The sequence below is a fragment of the Sciurus carolinensis genome, chromosome 4 (genome assembly GCF_902686445.1).
Source record: "Sciurus carolinensis chromosome 4, mSciCar1.2, whole genome shotgun sequence".
NCBI classification, from domain to species: Eukaryota; Metazoa; Chordata; class Mammalia; order Rodentia; family Sciuridae; genus Sciurus; species Sciurus carolinensis.
The window spans coordinates 39,218,650-39,239,145 of NC_062216.1; the positions used below are offsets into that span (position 1 = coordinate 39,218,650).

Sequence of the window (20,496 nt, forward strand, 5' to 3'; positions counted from 1 at the left end):
CTAGGTGCATACTAATTCATATTAATAGAATCAATACATATTGATAGAATTTTCAGTAAAAATGAGAGGAAGCTATGAATCTAAAAATTGGATAGAACTTTTAGGCTTGACACATATCACTTAATTACTTCTGGTCACTCCATTTATATGTTGTTTAGACTGGAGCTGTAATAAGTCTGGTACTCTAGTAAGACTTTAGCCTTTTCTTCAAATGATCACCTCTGAAACTGGTCTTCAAACTCCTGATACTGACAGTGCAGAGCTGTAAACGTGACTTTCTCAGAATTTAAAACATCTGCATTTACATGATCTAATTAATCTCAAAGTTTTAAAAGTGTTTGCAGCCTTGCCAAGTGAAACATTTTTCAATGACCTCTAAAAGTTAATTGACCTACTACTATACTATATGAACCTACAGAATATTTCCATTGGTATTTTAAAAAATATACATTTTTAATAGCAGGTGGACATAATACCTTTATTTTTATGTGTTGCTGAGGATCAAACCAAGGGCCTCGGGTGGTAGGCTCCACCACTGAGCCACACCCCTGCCCTCCACTGGCATTATGAAAACCACTGTTTCTAGTTGTTCTGTATTACTGTGACATTAAAAAAAATTTTTTTAAAGTCAAGATGAGGGTTGCACATATACTTTTGGCTTGGTGAGACATACCAGTGCTATAACTCTTGTTTCTTCCTCTCTTCAAACTGGAGATATGATCAGTGTATATTACCTACCTCCAATTACTGCATGCATATTCCAGGACACACTTGGCCACTAAGAAGCTCCATGTTTTACTTAGTGTGATTTAAGATTATCTCATCTCATGTATTTTTCTCTGTAACGAGAAACAATTTAAATGTCGTTTTAAAAGGTGGCCTATAATTAACACTGGCCACTTCTTCTACTCCCTAAATAGTAAGGTTTTATTATAGGTCAAATTATGCTCTCTGTGTTCTCAGGAACACACACAAGAATTTCACTAAATAATGGAGCATGAATGTGAATGTTCCAAGTATAGAAAGAAAGTGCGAGTTCATCAGGCAGAAATTCCCTCATCTTCCTCCTTCTTAAAATGTTCTTGCTGCCTATTCTTTTCTCACATCTCAAGAGATGGGGGCCCACCCTACTACCTGTAAATAGATATTCTCACTGCCATAAAAATTCTGCCTCTTCTGCAGCTCTTCTCCCTAAATTATCTCAGGAACTCAAACATGGTCAACAATTCCTTCACTACTGCTGTCACCTGCTGCTGAGTCTACAAACACAGATTCCTCCCTACTTCAAATAAACAACTCTCAACCTGCATTTCCTTTAAACTATTTTTATCTTTCTTATAGTGGCAAATATTTAAGAAGCAAAAGCAAAACAAATATAGTGGTTTCTCTGCATCACCTTGACCTCCTGAGAACTCTTTTAAAAACGCTGCCACCCTCACCTGCTCCACACAAATCCTTCAGATCCTTCTTGGCAAATGAAGTAGCTTCTTCTGGCATCACAAGCTGATGTCCAATCCAACGATCATTTCTCAGTACTCATCTTCCCTGATTTAATGTCACAGTTTGATGCGACTCACCCCTCTCCCCAGCAACCCTGTATCTTTTCTATTGTCAAGCTGCCTAAAACAAAGAATTCATAACATGTAAAGAAAAAATGATTCTACACTTTCCTGATTCTCTTTAGTACTCTTCTATTCACCATATACTGCCTCTTTCCCCTTAAAGTCTGGCATTACACACCTGTGACTTTCAACTCTTCTTCCCATGTCTGCATAAAGAGCTCATCCACTCCACCTCAATCATGAAAGACCATGACTCAACCCACATTCAAGCCCTAATCTCTCAGGTGCCTTGGACCACTTTTCCTGAAATACCATCAGACCTAAGTCTTTTTTCCATCCATTCTCCATAGCAAAATAATGTCATTTTCACTGTATTTTCCTATTTCAGTGAGTTTTAACAATTCCTCAACTCTTTCAACTTTGCAACCATTAAAAAAAAAAAAAAATTGGAATAGAGAGAAAGGGGCTGGGAAACAATACCTGAAATCTAGCACCACTTTGTCTCTAATCAACCATCTGAATTCAAGGAATTACTTCTCTGGACTCCATTTCTTTGAGAAATTAGGGACTGGAATAAAATTTTTATAGCCTTCTACCCTCTCTACATATTCCCTCTTCCCCTACTCCCCCAAATTCAAGATTTCTATAATCTCTTTTTCCTGCCTGTCCAAATTCCATTTCTAAAGAGTTACCTAGACTTGATATTGTCTACTTCTTCAATATCTCAAAACTTCCCTTCAGCCAGGCACAGTGGAACATGCCTACAATCCCAGGGATTCAGGAGATCAAGGCAAGAGGATCCTAAATTCAAGGCTAGCCTCAGCAAATTGGCAAGACTCCCAGAAACTTATAGATTCCTTGCATCAGCGTAAAAAATTAGGACTGGGGATGTGGTTTGGTGGTAAAGCGCCCTGGGTTCAAACTCAAGTATCAAAAAACAAAGCAAAACAAAAAACCTGTTCCTTTCCGTTTCTGTTACTACTTCCTGGTTCCCATATGCACTTGTTTTTAGGCATACTGTTTTAACAGTTCTTTGGTATTCTGCCTATTCAAACTTCTTTGTGATATTATTCACTAGTTTGAAAACAGCATTTCCCATGGGCCTGCTGATTAAGTATATTCACCTTAATCTGTATTAAAGATTTTTGATAATCTGACCTCTACCTTTCCTAATCTGATTTCATTATTATTACTTCCTATTTCAAACCAAAATGGTGTACTTCCCAGGAGGTTTGCAACAAATTGATCAACCAAGCTGTCTTTGAGATACTGGTTTTTTTTTTTTTTTTTGGGGGGGGGGGGGTGCTGGGGATTGAACCCAGGGCCTTATGCATATGAAGCAGGCACTCTACCAACTGAGCTATATCCCCAGCCCAACCAAGCTGTCTTGAGCCAAGGACAACACCCAGAGGTTGAGGCTCAATTAATCCAACATTTACAACTCTTCTTCCCTTCTGAAAGATAATACAAACAAACTGATTTTATTTTTCCTGCCCTCTGCATTTCAGATACAGCTTTCTTTTCACTTTTCAAGGTTTCATTCTTTTCCTCTATCCTCAATCCCTATTATAAAAATAATCCTCCAGGTCTTCGTAATCAATGTAAGTCATTATCATAGGCTTTTCAAAGTTCTACCTAGGCAAAGAAAAAAGATAAATCATAAATCAAGAGAAAACAGAATTATAGTTGCCCTGAGGATAAAAAAAACAACGCTTTCCCTATAGACAGCATGATACTCCTAGTACTCTGGTCTCTTTCCTCCATTCATCACACCATAGTCAAGCCACACCACCTTATACACCTTATTCTACAACTTGCTTTGCACGTGACATTTGCTTTTCTTGACTTATTCCCTCCTAATCCACTCTTTCTCATAACTCATCCTATTTTACATCTACCTATCCCAGATCTCCAGCTTGCTGAGATATTATAATGGACCATCCTGACCCAAATGGCTGCTCTCTTTTAACACTGGACTTTGACTCCCTCAATGGACTACAGTTTCCCTTAAGAGTAGGAAATATTCACCACTGTATATTGCATTTAGCCCAAGGTTTGGCACAGTGGAGATCCATAGCTTGTAGGATTGGTGAATGGAAAGATGGATGAAGGTTTAAGAATGGAGAATGAAAGGCAAGCCTAAATAGGGAAGGGGAGACAAGGAGAGCCAATATGAAAAAAATAATACATCTACCACTCTCAATAGGCAGAACCACCATGCCAGTAACACACTGCAGATGGCCATGCAGATGGCCCTGGATTCCAGCAGCCCCAAAAGAGGTCACCATTCACATCAAGAGGCTTCAAAATTGGCTATAGGTGATGCCAGATGGGTGTCTGTACTGTAGACCTTATCATGAAGCTCTATGTTTTCAATAGTCTATGAAGGATAAGGATTAATGACTAATTTTCCTAGAGGCTTAAGAAGACATGTAATTACTTTATAGACATCTCCACATATACAATGAACCCTGGAATTAAGCCAGAATTTAGACAATATTTAAATCTGAGAATTTCAGAAAAGATTTTTTTAAAAACACAAAAATATGCAATATGCATATTTCTAATTTGATTGAATATATTTTCAAGTATAATGCTCCTCTCAGATGTGAAAGGAGAAAATAGCAATTTTCTAATGTCTACCACCCATTTTTAAAACTCCTTTCCAGAGTAAATGGATAAGCCAACACTTGCAAATTGAACAACTGATACCAGACGACAGAACTTGGTTTCATCACTACATTATCTGCTCAAAAGAACTTTCCTACTGTAAATTCCCACTTATAAAGATTAAAATGCACAATGAGCCTGTGGCTTCTTCTATTAAAGCAGGAGATCCTTTAGGCCACAAATTAGGCCACTGAGCTCTTATTTAATGTAATAATAGTATATTAATTTGATTTGGCTTATTGATTCTATGTAAAATCAGACAAATTTACATGGAAAACAGGTGGTAGCAGACTTTGAGTTAAAACAGTCTTTAAGATCTTTAAAATTTGAAGAAAATTACTACTTCAAAAGTGGCTCCAGAGATAAGCCTAAATATATACCCTTGAATGGCAAGGACCCAGGGGAATAAAGAAGTTCCAATTTGCACCACAAGTTTTAATATAGATCTAAATGATCTACTAAAATGATGAGAACCCAATAGACACTTTAAGTGACAAATTAAAAGATACAAATAAGGGGATGGAGATGTGGTTCAGTGGTAAAGTGCCTGCCTTTTAAGTGTGAGGCTCTGAGTTTGATCCCCAGCATGGACCCCACCGCCTCACCCCCACCAAAAAAAAAAAAAAAAAAAAAAAAAGATACAAATAAAAATACAGGGAGCCTAGTCAAAATGATTTTATTAAGTCCTGTAGCAGTCTTACTTCCTTCCAGTGACAAAGAATTTGGCTCTTCTGAGATGTCAAGTTTTCCAGAAATGGGTATACAAATGCAAGTTTTAATCAAAACTTACATTGAGCTTGTTAAAGGGCCCATTTGACATAACAATAAGCTGCTGTTTTTTAAAACTATATAATGTTTTAAGTATTTTTATATCATAAACCTTCTAATACATAACAAGGTAAAAGGGAATCAGAGCTGTCCTCTTAAGACACAAAGACAAATACCAAAATTAACCTATATAACTGGGGTACCTGAGTACCTGTAAGAACTGAATGTGTTGGATAACATAACCTAAACACTCCCAGAGTGTCATGGACACCACCATTGCCTATTTCCAACACACACAATTATATTCTTAAACTATTCAATACTGAATAAGATGAAGCATTAGGAATCTGCTTTTGGAAAATGTAAGTAATTGAAGGTTGATGCACCTCTTCAGATTTTTAAGTCACTGTAAGAAAACGGAAAAAAAAAAAAAAAAAAAAAAAACTCTTCTACCAGTCACCATGGAGTTAACGAAAGTCAATTAAACCACAGTCCAAACACATGCACACACATACAAAAATTAACTGCATAGAAAATATTTGAGTTTATTTTCCTATTACATACAATTGCATCCTTGTTTCCAAAGCTCTGCAATTCAGATTAGTGGGTTTAAAAAAAAAAAATCTTAAGAGACAAGAGAAAGTTAGCTTCCTAAAAGAAAGCCCTCTACTAAGAAGTACTGTAGAACCAGAATCTCTTTAATGAAAATCTTACAAGTTTCTCCTCCAGAGAACATAGAAACAACTGACAAACCGAATATTTTACAAAGATTTAGTCCCGCAGCGCAGTAGCCTTCAATCTGCATTCAACCAGTTGCACTTAAATCTCGGGGCAGCACTCCTACAGGGCACAAAACATCTAAGACAACTCTGCGACTCCATTTCAAAGATCCCACTCTCGCGACGGGCCTTCCTTTTATCTCACCTACATAGTAAATGTTTCATGATCTGAAAGAGATCAATTAAGCCAGGAGCAGGCAGGAGTGTTACCCGCAAGGAGAAGCGGAGCGGTGCGGGGTGTTCCGGGATGGGGTCACCAGCGCTCACCCTCGGCCACCCGGAGCCAGCGCAGCGCGGCCACCGCGATGTCCAGCAATGGCTCCCGGGCCAGACCCCGCGCTCAGGGCCCGCTGCCGGCTCGCTGCAGCACTAGACCCGGTAATTACCATGCCGTTCACGTCGCCAATTACCCACCCCCCACCCCAGCCACTCCGCCTCCGCATCCTCCCAAGCCGCAACGAACCCGGCGCCAGGACTGAACTTTCCAGGGGAAAAAGAGAGGACTCCAATCCGTACCACCTTCCAGCCGGGCTCTTTCTTTCTACCGATTTTGTGGGACACCGGGAGGAGGAAACTCCTGAGCTGGATAGCCTTAAGGAGGCTCCTACCTAACAGCCAGCCCCAGCGAGCAAGTTGCATGCCCGCCGGGCACAGACGGCTCCAGTCCGACACCCGCAGCCGCAGCGTGGCGCTGCACCCTCACACACTCTTCCCAAACTTCACTTCTTTCAAACTTACTGCAAAGTTGACCCCAAGTGGCAACAGCGCTCTCGGGGCGCGCACCTCGTCGCCTCAGCGCGCCCCCGAGCGGGGAGCGGGTCTGCCGGGGACCTCACTGGGTCCGCACGTCCGCATGGTGCTGGGGGCCGGCCTCACAACTCGCCGCCCGAGCTCCCAGGTTCGAGGAGTCCAGCTCCGCCTGGTGCCTCACGCACTCCGCGTAGAAGATATCCCTCCGCCTGCGGCCACGCCTGCCTGCGCCGGCGCTCGTTTCTCCAGCGCTGAAACTCTAGCTGACTTTCTGCCGCGGCGGGACTAAGGGCCCGCGGATCCCCGGCAACAACAACCAGCCGGTGGTCAAAAGAGACCCTGTCCCTACAAAGGCCAGCTCCGTGCAGAGAGAAAAGCAAGCGCCCGTGCTGATATTGTGGTCACTCCGGGGAACAGCTCTGGGCTTGCTCCATTGCCGAGGTTAGTTCTGGCCAGCACGCAGATGCTGGTGAAAAGAACTAATATGGAATGTTCCCTTCTAGGAAAGGGGAAACATTAGCTTGGCTTTAAAAAAATAAATAAACTCAGCTAAGGCATAAGGGCAGGGTCCCCCTCCGCATCCCTCTAGCTTTTTTAGAACCTTCAGGAAATTCCTGAATCTGCATTTGAATGCCTGGGTTCGGGGTCTGCATCTGTTTGGTAGAATGAACTACTACAGGTCTCAAAAGGAATGTAGTTAAGATAGGAATCTACTTCCTCCTGAAATCTAAGCTAAGTCCGAGGAAAAGGAAGTATTTCCTCTGCGACCTCTCGGTGTATAGACTAGTTAGACCCCAGAACCTTCCGGATCCGACAAGGAGCCCCAGCGCCACCCCCCCCCCAATTCCCGCGTCTGCGGGACAAAGGCAGCCAAGCCACCTCGTGCACCTTCCTAGACTTTAATTCCGCCCTACAGTTCCGCAAACTGCACCCAGTTAACAGCTGCAAGTTCCCCAGGGAGAAAAGGAATCCCCGAGCGCGGCTCCAAACGCCTCCACGCTGGTAACTCTCTCTTGGCTGGGAAGCGCCCAGTCTCCGCGTCCGGGGGCTGAAAGCCCATCCCCTGCACCCGCAGATCTCCAAACGTGGGCTTAGCGCAATTGCGACTCAGCCCAAACCGTGAGCTCGAGAGCCTGGAGAGCGTTAGGGAGCGCTGGGAAGCAGTCCAGGGGAGAGAGCGGACATGACCTCGGAAAGTTTCTGGGGCTTGAACATTTTCACACTGAGGACCAAGAGATCTGATTTCCCTGAGACCGATGGAGACTGCAGGGGGAATGGTGAGGAAGATATGGTTGAGAGAATCTAGTGTTAGAAGAGAGTATTTACTTGGTTCAAAGTTAATGTCACTTCATAAGCTATCTTAAGTGAGATGACTGAAAAAATAATGGTGTCTAGCATGTTATGACGGGCAAGAAAAAATAATGCCTACAGAATGGGTGTGCGATTCGTAGCACCATATTCCCTGGTCACTATTTAGAATACACACAAATTCACACACTCATTAAACACCACCATCCACAGACTTGTTTGGCCACCGCCACAATTGCGCAAAGTGCTACTGGAGTTACAGATCAATTTCATACATGGAACACCTCGAAAGTGGATGACCTGAAATCCAAGCTCAACCGGTTTGCGCCCCTTGCTGATTTCTCCGAAAAATACCACCACACAACAAGGTCAGGCGTTAGAGGGGGTAGGGGGACGGAGGACATGGGGTAGTACCAGGAGGGAAAAGGAAGAATAGTAAAAAGTACAAAAATGCCATTCCATAACATAAGATCACAGAATTTTCTGAGTGGCGCAAAAGAATTCCTGGAGAAAATGGCTATTCATTAATAAATAATAGGATTACTAGAACTAAAACATCTGTTTGAGAATCCCTATTTGCCAGGCTCACAGTGAAACCTAATTGCCTGAAAGAAGTTGCACTTCGTAGCCACCGGATCCAGAGTCTCTGGTGCTGCCAGGGTTTTACTGATCCTTTAGTCCCAACATAACGAAATGGAGATGACTTTTCCGCCAACATCTAATTACTTTCACATACAAGAAAAATGTGGTTTAAGTTCCACATGTGTCCTTTATAAAGAGTCGACCCGATCCCCTGAGACTCATGGAAATTGAGGGGAAGGGGACAGTTCCCCAAACTAAAAACCTTTCCTTCAGCACTACCTTTGTATTTAGTTCACCCCAGCTGATTTTTGGAAATTTACCGCCTGGGTGGGTGGCAAATGAAGGCAGAAGCTGTGGCGACCGAAATCGCGTCCAAGTCCCTAGAGTGCTCCGCAGTCGCAGATCCAAGTTCGCCTTCCGCGCGGAATCCGGTAAGGAGTGCGCTTTGCCGGGTGTCCAGACTAGAGGGCGCTGCGCCACTGCAGATCTTGCGGTCCCCGTTGCGCCCTCCCAGGGCACCATTTCTAGAATAAGTTACATTCGAAATAATGCACAAACGGCATTGCTTCTCAAGTTCTTTTGAACAGTGCTCTGTGTGTATTTTATGAGTTCCAAAAGCTATACACACAGATCTTTTATTCTCAAGCCCTGCACAGCCAGAGTTGTGCAGTTCCCTGAGCGGAAAGACTGCGAGATGCACACATATCCAATACTCGCTTAAAGCCAAACACCCCACGTTATTTCATTTACCTTAAACTTTAAAAAGGCATGCATTAAACAAAGGACTCACCACTCTAGTCCAGTCCTCGGTGCTCCGCTTTGCACTCCCTGGCAGTTGGGTAATTCGCACGCGGTGTGGATATTTGTTAAGGATCGTGTTTGAAGTACCAACTTTGCCTCTCTTGGATCTTCAGCATATCCCCAACCAGAGTGCGATCCGCCCACGCTGCTGGGACCCAGGTGGCCGCATCTCCAGAGGCTTCCGACCAGGGGGAAACTTGAGCACCAAAAGGAGGCGAAAAGAGAATGCGCGAGCGCTGGAGAGGGTCGGAGAGAAGCCAAGTTTGTCAGGACATGTCCAGGCAGCCAGCCGCCTAGTTGAGGAGTTGCGGCCGGGAGCTGCGGCGGATCGCAGCCTCTTTTCCCCACTCCCTCCCTCTTGGAGGAACTGGGGGAGGGGAGGTGACGTCAGCGCCCCGCCTAGCCCCCAGCTCTCCAGCCAGCGAGGGGTTCTCGGACTGGGTCTGCCTCCCTGGCAGTTGCGGCTGCCGGCGCCGAGGCTACCGAGGCCCCCCTCCTGCTGCAGCGGTCTCTGTGGTCGCAGTCTTCCCCTCGGTGAAATGTCTGCACTTCTCCACCCTGCCGAGTCTCAGACTCCGCCGAGCGCTCGCGTTCCTCTCACTCAGCACCTGAGCGGCCCCCGGCCCTCTGCGCGCACCTCTGGGGCTGACAAACCGGCTCCGGCAGCGTTTCCCACGGCTCGGACTGCAGGTGATGCTCTTCCTCTTCTGCAGCTGAAATTCGTCGCGACCTGACGCTTGCCGGGTTTTTGCAGGGAGGAAGCCTGAACCGTCTCTGCAGACTGAACTGGACGACTTGTACTTTATACTCCTCCAACTTCTGGATGTGATATGTTTTAAATACGTCTTGTGCTCTAGCGCTGTTTGTGGTCTTTGTGTTGAAAATCTCAGCGTCGTATTTTAATTCTTAAACCCTTGCCAAATGCTCCTACATCTTTAGACCATACTCTGAAGGTTCTGAGGGGTGGGAGGACGAGATGGGGGAGGAGCCAATTTTTAATGCGTTTTACTAGTCATCCATAGCGATAGGGACTAGTACACCAATCAGTCGTTTACTCCTCCTAACAATACAGATTTAGATAAACGCGAACCCTATTGAAGTTCAATTTATAAATTAATGCGTCGCTTTTATGGAAGCTGTGAAAAAATTTAATGCCATTGAAGTACCAAAATGCTTCTCTGAACAGCATATAATTCTGAGGGAGCCATTTCTGTAAATTGACACTACCCCTAAAAGATTGGCATTAAAATTTGAAGACCCCTGGAAAGGGGGGAGGAGCTAGAGGGGTGTTCTATCAATTCATTTACATCCGTTAGTGTAAATCTATTGGCCAGTTTTTCTAGTGAATCTCTGAAAGGTAAAGAGCAAAACCCTTAGGACACAGGCAACAAAGCAAGGGTTTGAAACAGTGAGGAGAGAAAAAGATTAAGTGGTAGGAGCATTTTGTGTGGTTAGTCTTGAGGAATTCATATAACTGCTCTGTTTCTGCACCCTCATCTGTGATATGGGAATATATATTTATCCATTTAAAAAAAACTTACTGTATTCCATTTATTTGACAAGGAGATAGCATTCACTCATGACTGCAACGCATTTTTTCTGAGCGTAGTATAAAGTGTCTAGGAAGCACACAGTAGGTACTTAATATTAGTTCTCAACTCCTCCCTTCCCCCTTACTTTGCGTGCCTACATTTTTTTGGAAGTGAGGCGAGGGCTTTCGGAAGCTAGGAGATTGAGGGCTATGGGAAAGGACCTTAGAGGCACCCTGCAGACCCCGGAGGCAGCCGGAAGGTGCCAGATTCCTGAGGAGGGAGGAGGGAATCAAAAGAAAGATTGGCTTAAAAGGCCAGCCTGTCAGTGCCCAAACTAGTCCTGCTTCACCATTTTAGCTACACAGACTCACTGCATTTATGTCAATAGCTGAAACTGGAAATAGACCACATATTACAAGTCTTCAAAATAATGACACAGAAATTCCCCCCCCCCATGCTGTTGTGCAAGCCAATTTAGTTTTCGGTGCTAGTCTTTACAGTTGTCATAGATAATCCAAGTTATTTCTATTTTTAAAAAGAAAAAACACAAACTGAAAGGAACTTATATATAATAATTGATGATATTAATAAAAAATAGTTAGAATTAAAAGTAAGAGGAACAGAATCCATTTAACAAAACATGTAGACCTGCACTGTTCAATACAGTAGGTAGTGACTAGCTATATGTGTCTACTTTCATTTAAATGAAATGAATTTAAAATTCAGTTCCTTAGTCTGTCTAGTTACCTTTTCAATATACATATGTGACTAGTGGTTGCTATTTTCATCATAACAGATTTAAAAACATTTTCATCAAGACAGAGTTTCTATCAGACAACACTAGAATCTTACAAAACCTGGCTATTGTTTTGTTGAAAGGCTACATCAAGCATTAACATTGCCATGCCTCCAATACTGAATCACTTCTAAAGTATGGGGACTGGGGCAGAATCTTGTAAGGATTCATTCAGTAAATATTTATCAAGTACCAACAATATATACTGTGAAATTATGTAAGACTGAACATGTAATGAGTTAGGTGTGTTGGGTGATTTAGAAACGAACATGCCTTGGCCTTTTAGTTGTTTTACATCTTTGCTTATTTCAAAACTGGAGAAAGTCGTAATTAAAAACAAAATAGAATTCTAAGTCATTTTTAGGAATAGCTCTAGGACTAAATAGTTCAAAGTAGGTTCACTGACTTCTGGCATCCCACCCTCTCTGTTCCTTTTCCCTGTGCTTGGGCTTATCTCTCTGCATGCTCCTGGCTGCCCACACTTCCTGGAGGTGGCAGGAAGTGCCAGCTCTCTCTCTGCTTCCCCATTCTTTGGAATTATTTTACACTTTGCATTCCAATTCTGCTCTCCTTTTGTATCTTTTTGCACTCTCCATGGGGTCCATTAGAACAGAAAACTGATGAGAACAACGGGTATAAGTATGTTAATATTCCTCTTCCCTTCCCAGCACAGTATAACTAGGAGTTTGTTGAAACTAACTCTAATGATAAAGTGTTTTCCAATGGTGAAATTTCAGATGCCATAACCAGTCAATTGGGAACATATTCAGAGACATTACAAATCATCTATTGATAGCTAACCTTTAGAAAAGAAACAAAACACCAGTACAAAGTATAACTTCATTTTAGGGACAAATACATAGTGGAATAGAGTGACTAAATACTCAGTCCCCACATATATGTAAGATTAATGTCCCAAAGTGTTTGGGAACAGATCTCCCAAAATAAACATAATTTTTGTGGTGTCTTTCCAGATCAGGGATTGAACAATTCCAGGCCCACTTATTTTAAACAGTAAACAAGCAATCATTCAGAGTAGTAGAGAGAGCATCAGATTTAAAGTCAGAAGATCTGATTTGAATCTTCTCTTTGGCAGAAAAAAAATCTAAATTTATATGATTTTATTGAATTTGGGGAGTCTCATTTTCCTCAATAAAGTGAATCTCTAAGATGAACAACAAAAAATATATGTACACACGCAAGTACACACACACACACACACACACTCCATTGGTTATGAGAGATATCAGCAAAGAATGATGATTATGACTATAATTTTTCTCCTAAGATTAACCTACTTTGTCTTACCCTGCCACTTCCATCTCAATTATACTTTTGTAGAATCAATAGTAATAAATAACATTTATTTGCTCTAGAACCAGTTATGCTCCAGACTCTATTCCCAGTTCTTTGTATGCATTCTCTCATTAATTCTTAAAAAATCTTAGAAGGTATTAACAATTAATACCCTACTCCCATTTTACAGATGAGAAACTGAGGCTTAAGGAGATCTCAGGCTGGGTCACCCTTTGGCCTGAAACCTATGATTGGTTAGCTGCAAAGTCCACATTTTGTTTACTATAACACACTAGCTCTCCATAGCTTGCACCTCATTTGCATCACTGATTGTGTTTAGGAATATATATGGAATGTATCCATTATTTGTTTGAATTACTTATTTTCCAAGTAGACATACACACTTTTTTAAAAAATTTTAAAATCATATTTTTTTATTTAAAACATATTGCAAAACATGCCTTTAAAAGACCAAATATTCCATACATACTTTTAAATGCATTTCTTTTTAATTTAAAATCAGCATCTGGCTTTTAACTTGTTTTGGATGAACAGTGGAAAAACACACACCAATGATTCTCAATGAATACTGACAAGTACTATCTCATAGGATTTCATAATCAGCATTTCAATTTATACCTTGTTTTTCCCTTTCCTGACCTGCAGCCATTTATGTTTCTTTACCTCTTCAGTTCTACTCTCTTTCCTTCATTTATGCTTTTACATATGACAACAAGTAGGTCATATCTTTGGAATGTTCCTTCTGTCTATATTCTTTTGTTTTTAGATCCCTTCTCTTTTCCAGGTGGAATTTTTGGTCATGAAAACTAAACTTACATAGAAACTCAAAAGATCCCCTTTGGGAAATGAGGATACTCATATTCCTTTAGCATCTCATTGGCTACAATTGATCCACATGACAAGGAGCACAGAACCATTATGATGGGTTATGTATACCCCTTGTCGTGGGCTTGTGGATCATTTGTAGACAATGAGATGCTAGAGGAAATGCTGGAGGTTTCTGGAAGAAAACACCAATTCTTCCCTCCCAATAAAGATGAACAAGAGGTATTATATGTCCCTAAGGACATTGTCAGGTCAGGATGTCATGTCAGATATTGTTACTGTGATCTTGCTTACTGAGGATGAAACCTAAACTAAGAAACCTAAACCAGTGAGAGCATAAGTTTCTGTATTGTTAGGCTGGATTTTGTCAGGATATAGATTACTTGCAGCCAGGTACGAGGAATTACTTAAAATACAAAGATAAATTGATATATTTCTTTCACTCATTGCTCAATAGAAATTGGGACCAACTCTAATGATAAGATTGAAGGATGCTTTAAACTTTCCCTTATTCTGCTTGGATGCCATAATAAAATACCACTGACTGGATGGCTTTAACAACCAGAAATGTTTTTCTCATTCTTCTGATGACTAGAAGTCTAAGAGCAAGGTGCCACCTGTGTTATTTCTGGTGAGGCCTCTTCCTAGTTTGTAGATAGTACATCCTCCCTGGATCTTCATATGGACTTTCCCTCTGCATTCAGAGTGAAAGAGAGCAAATTCTGTCATCTTTCCTCTTCTTATAAGGTACCAGTCCTATTGAATTAAGGCCTTGCCGTTATGACTTCACCTAATTTTAATTACCTTCTAAAGTCCCTATCTCCACAATTACATGACCATTAGTGCTTCAACTCATGATGGGAGAGGGGAGAGGAGCACAGTTCACTCCCTAACGATGAGAAAGAAGTTTTTAGGTACAAAATGATTTAGCATTGTCGACTACCTCTTTCTTCATAATGGCAAACAGAAACAAGAACATGAAATTTTATTTATTCAACCTAGATTTTTTTCCACTCCTACTACTCTTGCCTCTCAAGTATTCAAAAACTTCCTAGTATATTTTTCAATATTTGTAAAGAAACTCTCAGAAGTAATTTCTTGAATTCTACAGTGAATGTTAACCAAACCTGGATATCCAATAATTACCAGAGGATAAACTAATCAGATGACACCCGCTGTCAGCAAATACACGATGACATTCGGAAATTGAATTTATTGGACCTTTAATTGCCAATACCAAATACCAAGTCAAAAAGTAAAATCAGCTTATGTTAACTATGACCCATTTTGTCCACTCTTTGTTCTTTATTTTATATAGAATCTTATAAACAAACAAAATAAGACTAGTGCTGTGTTTGAAGGTAAGATTCTTTTTAAGTAAGCTTTGTGATTTTGTACGTTTTGAAAGGAATATGAGAAAGTTCTGCCTCACCCCCTTTCTGTGCAATAGTTTCTATGCAAAAAAGTTTCTGTATGGGTGGGTATATGAAAGACAGTTATCTTTCCCTACACTTGATGTTTGTTCCAAGATAGTGTTAAAGATAAAATTATTTGACACTTGTTAAAATGATATGGCAGACTTTATTCAGGTAGTTGAAGAGACAACTACAATGGGGTTTTGCAGTAGGGAAGAGAGATTGGGTCAATGGCAAACACAAGGACAACAGAACTTATAGGCAAGGAAGAGGGTGGGGTTCTTGGATCAAAAATTACTAAGAAGCCATCAGGGGTAAGGGCAGGTTCTGCCTAAACCGCTATAGGCTCCTTGCTAAAGGCAGGTCAAGGCAATCAGATATTACCTAGAAGGTGGTAGGAGATAAGGAAATTTGGTCAGGTATCGAGGGTGGTGGATTCTAGCTAAATCAACTTGTCAGGTTTCTTACTACAACTGGGCAGTGCCGTTCTAACTTGGACAGACATTGAGTCCGAGACCTAGAAGAGGGTTTAGAGGAGGCTGACTGGAGTTTGGTCAAAGAGGGAAACTTTGTCAGGAGCAAGTTCCTTCTATTCTTCCTACTGTACTATAATTGTTTTGTTTGGTTCCTGAAAATTCAAAGGGGAGTAATGTTTGTTATTAATCAAGTTTCCCAGACCTTTGAAGCTTAGTTGTAATATTTGCATGTTAGCATTATTAACCTGTGTCACTGGTTTATAAGAAAACCAAATTGTTGAAGCACCTAGATAGGGGAAGGCCAAGTGCTAGGAGAGAGAAGAGTTAAATAAAGAACCAAAATTTTTTGCATGTGTCTAATGGCAACCATTTTGGACAGTGCAGATTTTAAAGACTTTCTGGATCAACAAATAAATGGCTGTTTCAAAGAGAACACAGTACATAAAAATCATGGGTATATTTCCTCCTCCAGTTGTGACTTTTCTAAAGAGAGACTTGTGTTATTTATGAGGCCCAGAAATGATGGATTGAGTTAAGTTAAGCAATTATTTCCTTTCTTGTGTAAAGAAGAACAATGCATTTTGCAAAACTGGGTTTTCTGAGACTTCTAATAGATTTCTTTTTGCGTGTACATGTGCAATTTATCAGATGTGAAAGTATGGATTCGATTGACTGTCTCATACAACTGGCTAATTTGCATGATTGATTGAAGAGGCATGCAACAAACCAACTGTGCCCACAGGTTCTTAATCACACAGGGCACATTCACCTGGCGGATTAAAGAGAGCTAAAACCTGAGTGTTTCTTGGGACCACTTCATTCAGTGATGTCAATTTGGTAAATATGCAACTCAAAATGCAAAACAATTGCACTAAGTTACTGATTATTATAGTCAAAACTGCCTAGAATTCAACTTCAGTGTAGATAAAATTGTATGTTAGGGTTTGTAGAGTATTATGCATTTCATGCTGTTAGTAGAGTAGATAATCTGGATTTTTTTTGTCTTTTTAGATGACATGTTGAATTGTTCTCTGTAATAAAGCTAATTGTCACTTAAATATTGACTGTATCTCTAAGACCCTTTGTCATGTAAGATCATGCCCTTCTTCCTCAAGCGCAGTCACATTATTGTAAGATAACTGCAGCTTCTCCAGACATTGACTAAGACATGATGAAGGAAAATAAGTTATCCCTATCCATGGAAAAAAATAAATTGCACCCTTACCCAAAACTATACACATTTTTTTATGCATTAAAAGATAAAGCTGTAAGGCTGTTAAAAGATTTATAAGAAAATATAAGAAAATAATTTATTTTGGACTATAGATAAATTTACTATGTAAGACACAATGTTCTAAATTTGAAATAAAAACCTGATGATTTCAATTACATGAAAATTAAGAACATTCGTTTATGGAAAGAAATTAATAAAAAAGTGAAAATACAGGGAGAATACTCATTTAAAAAATATAATTGATTTTCAAAAATGATTATCTTTAATATAAAGAAGTTTTATAAGTCAATAAGAAAATAAGTAAATAGAATAGCTGAATAGGCAAAAATGACAAAAATTATGAACCCATATTTCAGGAAGTGGAAATATGAATGGTGAGTGTATATGTAATAGTTTGAATGGTGGCCTCCAACATTTTTGTCCATGCCCTGATTCCCAGAACCTAGGAATATGATCTGTATGGAAAAGGATCTTTGCAAAATGTAATTTAATTAAGAACTGTGCTTGATTATCTGGGTGGGTCCTAAATTCAGTGACAAGTGTCCTTATTAGAGATGTTCTGGGCAGAGATACATGGAGAAGGAGGTCACATGAGGGCAGCAGCGAGATTACACAAAGCAACCACAAGCCACGGAGTCCCCTGCAGTCACCAGAATCTGGAAGATGCAAGGAAAGAGGCTTCTTCAGAACCATCACAGGGAGCACAGTCCTGCCAACACTTTGATTTTGAACGTCTGACCCCTAGAGTTATGAAAGTATACATTTTCATTGTTTTTAAGGCACCCAGTTGAGGAAATTCATTATGAAAGCCCTATGAAACCAATAGAATGTACAAGAAGATAATTTCATTAGTCATTAGAGAAATGAAAGTTAAAACGTGAACATAATGTCCTTTTACTATAGCATTGCTGGCAAAAATTAGGATGTTGAGTCGTATGATGGGTAGTGAGAATATAGATCTACAGGAACCCTTCTTTTTTTCTTTCCACTTTTTTATTGGTGCATTATAGTTATACACAATGGTGGACTTTGTTGTTACATATTTGTACATGCACACAATACAATATAATTTAGCCAATATCATTCTCCAGTATTTCCCCTTTCCCTCCGCTCCTCCCATCCCCTGGTCCCTTTCCTCTGCTGATCTCCCTTCAATTTTCATGAGATCTGCCCCCACCTTTTTTATCCTTTCTTTCTGTCTAGCGTCTACATATAAGAGAAAACATACAACCCTTGACTATCTGATTTTGGTTTATTTTGCTTAATATAATGTTTTCAAGTTCATCCATCTTCCTGCAAATGACATTTCATTTTTCTTTATTGATGAATAAAACTCCATTGTGTATATATACCACCTTTTATTTAACCATTCATCAGTTGATGGATACCTAGGCTAGTTCTATAGTTTGGCTACTGTGAATTGTGCTGCTATAAAATAGGTATGTTGTATTACATAGTATGATAACTTTAATTTTTTAGGATAAATACCAACTAGTGGCATAACTGGTCATATGGTGGTTCCATGCCTAGTTTTTTGAGTAACTTCCATACTGATTTCCATAGGGGTTGTATCAATTTACAATACCACCAAGAGTGTAAAAGTTTTCCTTTTTCTCTGCATCCTCTCCAGCATTTATTATTGTTTATATTCTTGAAAACTGCCTATCTCAACAGGAACTCTTACGCAATAGCAGGATTGTAAATTGGCACAACTACTTCAGAAAACAACTTGGTATTTCCATGTAAAGATGAATCTGCACATACCCTACAATCCAGCAATAGTGTTATTAGGTTTAGTACACCAAGGAAGAACTGTACAACATGTATAACAGGAAATATCTATAGGAAAATACATAGCTAAATTCACAATATTCAATAACAGGGAGAATGATTAGGTAAATTAGAGCATGTTCATACTATGAAATTTACACTATGAATGTACTATTGCTATTTATAATAATATGAGTATCTCTTAGAAATACAGTATGGAGCTGGGCATAGTGACTCACACCTGTAATTCCAGTGGCTTGGGAGGTTGAGGAAGGAGGATTGCAAGTTCAAAGTCAGCCTTGGCAACTTAGTAAGGCCCTGAGAAACCTAGAGAGACCTGTCTCAAAAATAAAAAAAATAAATAATAAAACAGGCTGGGTATGTGGCTCAGTGGTTAAGTACCCCTGGGTTCAATCCCTAGTACAAAAAAAAAAAAAAAAAAAAAAAGGAAGGGAGGGAGGGAGGGAGGGAGGGAGGAAGAAAAGAAAGAAGTAAATATAATATGGAAAAAAATATAAATTGCAGAAAAATTTCTCAACACCTGCAAAACTAAACACTATGTTGCTTTGGGAAATAATCATAAGATATAGAGCATCTGTTTTTAGAAAGGATAGTGATTACCTAAGAAGAGGGTAGTTCACAGAATGAGGACTCATTGAAAGCACCTGGAAATTACTCCGGATGTGGGAACTCATGCAAGTGGACAAGTAGAGTGTCTGCCCGCAGGGTGAGAGAGAGAAAGAGAAAATGAGAGAGAGAGCGAGGAGTGAGAATAAGTGAGAGAGAGAGAGTGAAAGCAGGTGAGAGACAGGGAGGGAGAGAGAGTGCGTGCAAGAGAGTGCATGAAAGAGAGAGAGAGCGAGTGAGGGAGAGAGAGAGTGGTGGTGGAGCCATTAAGTAGTCAGATTTCACAAGCAAATAACAAGGGTCCAATGGCTGGAGAGGAAGTTTGCGTGCTAACAATCCGGGTTGTAAAGTGGTAAAGTGTAAAGTGGGGGGTGGGCAGAATAATGGTGGCAGCAAATAGCAGATCTGATGCCAATACTCATTACAGTCCTGAATTTCTCATCAATTGTATTCATTTTGTGCTTTTTAACTTAAAATATTTTATACAAACTCTTTTTCATAAATTACTATTTAATATCAAGACAACACAAACAGTAACAAAAAGAAGAATCCTGGACAATTAGACAAGGTCACATAGAGGCTTTTGCCGCCTGACAGTTATCAATGTGTCAGTTTAATACCTTTTTGGCAAGAATTTGAAGAAGTGTGGGGCAGCAAGAATGAATATAACCTCGGGTATAGAAATGGGAAAGAAAACCACTCGGCACGTGTGTTGAAGTGAGAATAGCTATTATAGTAGGAGTAGAGAAAGGGACCATGGATCAGAGGAAGGAAGTAGCACTGCTTAGATAAAAGTCTAATCCATCACAAAAAGCTTTCCTAAGTACCTAAACACATAGGTACTCATCGTCCTATGAGGTACACATAGGTACACATCGGACGAGCCACCAAGTGCTCATGGTGAAAAATGCCACAAGTTGCAGTGTACACAGTTGGGATACTAACTTGGGCCTTTTAGCTAGAGTCCAAATGGATGTAACTTGAAATCCAAACATGTGCCGGTCATCTTAAAGGACCATGTGTGGAAATGTGCAGAATTTGAGCTTATACCTGTGTGCTTAGTCTTTAGTACAAAACCCACGGCCTAAGGAGGTTTGCACAGTCACTGACTGGCTGTAGGGACCTATTCTGTTTGAAGTGTGCCATCTGTTTCCAGTTGGGACCCTAACTGATACAAGCAGGCCTATTAATTATCTCTCTCAAACCAGTTTTTGGCATTTGTGGGAGTGGTTTCCTGGCGGCTATTGCCATCCACTGTTTGACTATACTCCTTGTAAACAAAGA

General features: G+C 40.4%; 2 protein-coding genes and 1 non-coding gene across 15 annotated transcripts in view; 1 reads left to right on the forward strand and 2 right to left on the reverse strand.

Moving 5' to 3' along the window:
* Positions 1-9,844, reverse strand: part of Fat1 (FAT atypical cadherin 1) — a 123,303-nt gene extending 113,459 nt beyond the window's left edge. For 3 of the 9 annotated variants that reach the window (XM_047548023.1, XM_047548022.1, XM_047548019.1), the window contains exon 1: positions 9,210-9,830. The gene's annotated coding sequence lies outside the window, so the exon portion shown is untranslated. Of the gene's footprint in view, positions 1-6,517; positions 6,657-9,209 lie in introns of those variants that run through there. The other 6 variants (XR_007108139.1, XR_007108138.1, XM_047548025.1 and 3 more) reach the window with 4 other exon arrangements.
* On the reverse strand, positions 2,860-2,932 carry Trnam-cau (transfer RNA methionine (anticodon CAU)). Its single transcript has one exon. It is a non-coding gene; the product is annotated as a tRNA-Met (tRNA).
* Positions 6,803-10,084, forward strand: LOC124981952 (uncharacterized). 5 transcript variants are annotated; one of them, XM_047548030.1, is made up of 4 exons: positions 6,803-6,970; positions 8,051-8,205; positions 8,693-8,850; positions 9,334-10,084. In XM_047548030.1, exons 3-4 carry the CDS (start codon positions 8,758-8,760, stop codon positions 9,952-9,954), a joined length of 714 nt encoding a protein of 237 aa, XP_047403986.1. In that variant the 5' UTR covers positions 6,803-6,970; positions 8,051-8,205; positions 8,693-8,757; the 3' UTR covers positions 9,955-10,084. The 5 variants fall into 5 exon arrangements, with proteins under 5 accessions (XP_047403986.1, XP_047403983.1, XP_047403985.1 ...); XM_047548027.1 differs by lacking the exon at positions 8,051-8,205 and having other exon boundaries at positions 8,711-8,850; XM_047548029.1 differs by lacking the exon at positions 6,803-6,970 and having other exon boundaries at positions 7,910-8,205.
* The last annotated feature ends 10,412 nt before the right edge of the window (positions 10,085-20,496 follow it).

Excerpts from the sequence above, each read along its gene's own strand:
- LOC124981952 (XM_047548030.1), top strand. The coding sequence starts at position 8,758 with ATGAAGGCAGAAGCTGTGGCGACCGAAATCGCGTCCAAGTCCCTAGAG. Across the intron at positions 8,851-9,333 it reads CGCCTTCCGCGCGGAATCCG|CATATCCCCAACCAGAGTGC; the intron begins GTAAGGAGTGCG and ends TTGGATCTTCAG.